The sequence below is a fragment of the Scleropages formosus genome, chromosome 4 (genome assembly GCF_900964775.1).
Source record: "Scleropages formosus chromosome 4, fSclFor1.1, whole genome shotgun sequence".
In the NCBI taxonomy this organism is placed as follows: domain Eukaryota; kingdom Metazoa; phylum Chordata; class Actinopteri; order Osteoglossiformes; family Osteoglossidae; genus Scleropages; species Scleropages formosus.
The window spans coordinates 16,427,569-16,431,332 of NC_041809.1; the positions used below are offsets into that span (position 1 = coordinate 16,427,569).

The 3,764-nt window shown below is 41.2% G+C and overlaps 1 protein-coding gene across 3 annotated transcripts; it reads left to right on the forward strand.

Annotated features, from left to right (window-relative positions):
* Nucleotides 1-364: 364 nt before the first annotated feature.
* On the forward strand, nucleotides 365-3,269 carry atg101 (autophagy related 101). 3 transcript variants are annotated; one of them, XM_018755197.2, is made up of 3 exons: nucleotides 365-514; nucleotides 890-1,161; nucleotides 1,788-3,269. In XM_018755197.2, exons 2-3 carry the CDS (start codon nucleotides 910-912, stop codon nucleotides 2,190-2,192), a joined length of 657 nt encoding a protein of 218 aa, XP_018610713.2. In that variant the 5' UTR covers nucleotides 365-514; nucleotides 890-909; the 3' UTR covers nucleotides 2,193-3,269. The 3 variants fall into 3 exon arrangements, with proteins under 3 accessions (XP_018610713.2, XP_018610711.2, XP_018610712.2); XM_018755195.2 differs by lacking the exon at nucleotides 365-514 and adding an exon at nucleotides 580-766; XM_018755196.2 differs by lacking the exon at nucleotides 365-514 and adding an exon at nucleotides 597-627.
* The last annotated feature ends 495 nt before the right edge of the window (nucleotides 3,270-3,764 follow it).

The window sequence follows — 3,764 nt, forward strand, 5'->3', positions numbered from 1 at the left end:
CTGAGCCAAGATCAAAGCGTAAAAACGCCGAGGTTTCCGCTTCATCCAAGCAACATCATGAATGAAGTAATTTTGTAATCCCTTAGCGGCAAGGTTTCAGCTCCAGCTGACACAACCCACAACAGACAGAGCCGCCTGTGAAAGTGATCTATGTGGCAACAGTGCGTACCAAGCGGACACTCATTCCCAGAAAGCAGTGCGACATCTTAAAGGTGCAGTGTGCAGGTCCAATATGGGGCAGCAGTAAGTAATTCCTTCCCAGAAACCATTGCGACTCTTAAAAGTATACTGTGCACCGGCTGTAGAATGTGCTACCGGTAAGCACAGAGGCGTTCATTCCCAGAAAGCATTGCGATTCCTTAAAGACACGTTGCGCTGGATTTAGAATATGATATAGCCACATTCCTATTTCGGATCACTTATGAATATGAAAAAATGTTATATTGAATCCTTATAATTAGATATGACTGATGTAACTGCGACCGATTCCACCTAGATAATACAACAGACAAACGTAATCCCAAAAAGTGTTATTGAGCTTTCCGGCATGCCGTAGTTCCGCTTGTGTTTACCCTATTGGCCCCGCCCTTCTTCTTGAAAGCGACATTTTACTGTCATCCAGCTGGTGTATGTAACGTAGATCAGTGTTTTGTTTACTTTCCTTTACTATCCAAAGGACAGGGAACGATTTCCTCTTATACATTACTTTTCCAAGTTAACGAAGTAATAAAAGTGCCCGTTTCGACTGCCAGAGTATAGCTCGCAGGTAGCTAATCTGACATCTGTGTGTGCTTGGCGGCGCAGTGAGTGTTCGGCACATGAGCGTCAATAAGCTCCGGATACTGGAGTGGATAAGAGACTCTTCCTTTGTGATTTCCTCCTCTTGCAGTTGTGAGGAAGCAGGTTGCCATGAACTGCCGCTCGGAAGTGCTGGAGGTGTCGGTGGAGGGGAGGCAGGTTGACGAGGCCATGCTGGCCTTGCTGCACACGATTCTGCTGCACCGCAGCACGGGCAAATTCCACTACAAGAAGGAGGGCACCTACTCCATTGGGACCGTGGGCACGCAGGACATCGACTGCGACTTCATCGACTTCACCTTCGTACGAGTGTCTTCGGAGGAGCTCGACAGGGCCATCAGGAAAGCAGTTGGAGAATTTAAGGTGAGCTGGACCAGTGACTTCAATAATAATGAAATTAACAGAGCAGGGTCCCCGCTAAACATTACATGGCAGATTCATTGATTCACAATCATTCAGTCAGTGTTCCAGTTGTGATCTTCATCTTGTCTCGCTACGTACTTGTCTTTCCCCGAGATGCGTCGTAGACCCGCAGGAGGAATCATTTTAACTCGATTAAAAAAAATAATGAAAAGTTTTTCTTTCTGTATTTTTAAAGTATTGTTTAATATGAAGCTGTCTGTGGAGAAAATACTGGTACATACTAGTACACCATGTTGTTGCATTTTTCTGTAGCGGTGAGAAGATGCGTTTTGTTTTCTGCCGGTATTTGCATTCGAATCACTGCGCTGTACTAATGTACATACATCATTCTAAATATATTTTTCGTCAGATAATTTCGGCATGATTTGTTTAAATATTTCTGTTTTGGGGTACACATTTATAAGGTTTGGCAGCATACAAGGGAAATTTATCAGTGCTGTTTTTTTTTTTTTTTTTGCAATGAATAGAGCTTCGCATTTGTGAATGTGTTTTTTTTTTAAATGTTTTTCAGTTGAGTGTAATGTGTGCTTCATGGTGAAATGTAAAATGTTTCTTCATGTGTCCAGGAAGCTCTGAGCAACTCTGGCAGTGATGGGATGGGTCAGATTTCTCTGGAGTTCTACCAGAAAAAGAAGTCCCGTTGGCCATTTTCAGATGAATGCATCCCCTGGGAAGTCTGGAGCATCAAAGTCAACGTAGTCAACCTGGCTAATGAGCAAGAGAGGCAGATCTGCAGAGAGAAAGTGGGCGAGAAACTGGGCGAAAAAGTCATCAACATCGTGGAGGTGATCAGCCGCCATGAGTACCTGCCTAAGATGCCCACGCAGTCTGAGGTGGACAATGTGTTTGACACCAGCCTGAAAGACGTCCAGCCTTATCTATACAAGATCACATATCAGATCACAGACTCTCTTGGCACCTCTGTGAGCACAACTATGAGAAGGCTCATCAAAGATACATTGGCATTATGAGAGAACTATCATCAGTCATCAGGCTCTGATGACTTATTTTTGTGTAGCCATTTAGTGTCACACTGTAGAGGAAATTTAGAGTAGGGAGCATCTCTGGTGATACTGAAACACTATTTTTCTGGTTCCTCTCCCAAGTTTCTTTCCTGGATGAAGCGCTGTATACAGTTTCAGAGGTACCTGTTTGAAAAACATGGTATATTTTGTGACATACGGAAGTCATGCTGTTATTTTACAACTAAATTACAACAATTAATTTGTTTGTGGCATACAGGAACAGCCTGAGGGAGCCCAATAACTTAATGTAAATAACCTTTTTTTTATTTCAAAGTATGATACTAAAAGTGCTGAAATGTTATATTGAATTTAAACATTTAACTTCTGTTGTATTATAATGTTACATGTGCCACCATTGCACTAAGAATTATGTATTATAAAAATAAGCTTAGTTTCATTTACAGGGTAAATAAAAGTGGTTGCTTTATGAAATCATACTAAGAATTAATTCAGATGCAGACCAATATTGACTTTGGTAATGACTGTAGTTACAGAAAGCTTTATAAGTAACAAATTGCTTTGCAGTTAATGTTCCCCAGTTAAAGTTCACAACTCTAGTGATGGGATCAAATTACCTTAAGTTAAACTTGAGTACAAGAATACTTTTGTGGCTAGACTATCATACACTACTGCATGGTTTCATACAGAGATGCAGACTCACTCTTGCAAAAAAACTAATTAAAAAAGAAATACATTGTTAATATGACATATACAATTTGTCTTCAGATTTTCCTTTGAATTTGTGTAAATTGTTTTCATGTAGAGGGTAATGACGTATGGGACATGTAAAATGTGTGCTTTAATGATTTCCATTTGGTTAGTATTCCTCAGGGAACCATCAGTGAATATGACATGCCGAAATTCACTTCCTGAATCCAAGCCAAGAAATTAGTCACTTCTGTTCAAGCTGCTAAAAAAAAAAGCTTAAAAAATCTTTTTGGCCATGGCAGCGGCCATCTGGCCAAAGGTTGGTCTCTATCCTGTTTAGAACAGCCTTAACTCAAGGCCACTTCAGAAGGTTCACAGGCCTTTATCCCAGATGCAGTCATATGTAAGAGACAATTAACCCCTCTGATATCGGCATCACACATTTGACAACAGTAAGAGGAAGCGTAATCACCATTACCTTTAACAAAATAATGAATACAGAAAGTAGTATCTTGGAAGTATTCAAACCACTTGAAAGTAGTCATAATTTCCTTGATTAGAAATTATACTTACACATTTTTCCAATCAGCATTTTTTTTTATCATGAACGCATACTCTCTAACACTAAATTTTTTTGTGTTTTGCAATGTCTACAACCACCCATCCCAAGCAGGGTCACGGTGAGCTGGAGCCTACTTGGCAACTCAAGGTCAAAGGGGGAGGGGACACACCCTGGATAGGACACCAGTCTGCCGCAAGGCACCTTAAGCGGGGCTCGAACCCCAGACCCACCATACAGCAGGCACAGGCCAAACCCACCGCGCCTCCGTTTACATTAAACTGTCAGAGCCAAAATAAGCTATTTGTTTG

Bases quoted from the DNA above. Each gene is read 5' to 3' on its own strand.
- atg101 (XM_018755197.2), top strand. From the start codon at position 910: ATGAACTGCCGCTCGGAAGTGCTGGAGGTGTCGGTGGAGGGGAGGCAG. The intron at 1,162-1,787 runs GTGAGCTGGACC...TCATGTGTCCAG, and splicing joins AAGCAGTTGGAGAATTTAAG to GAAGCTCTGAGCAACTCTGG.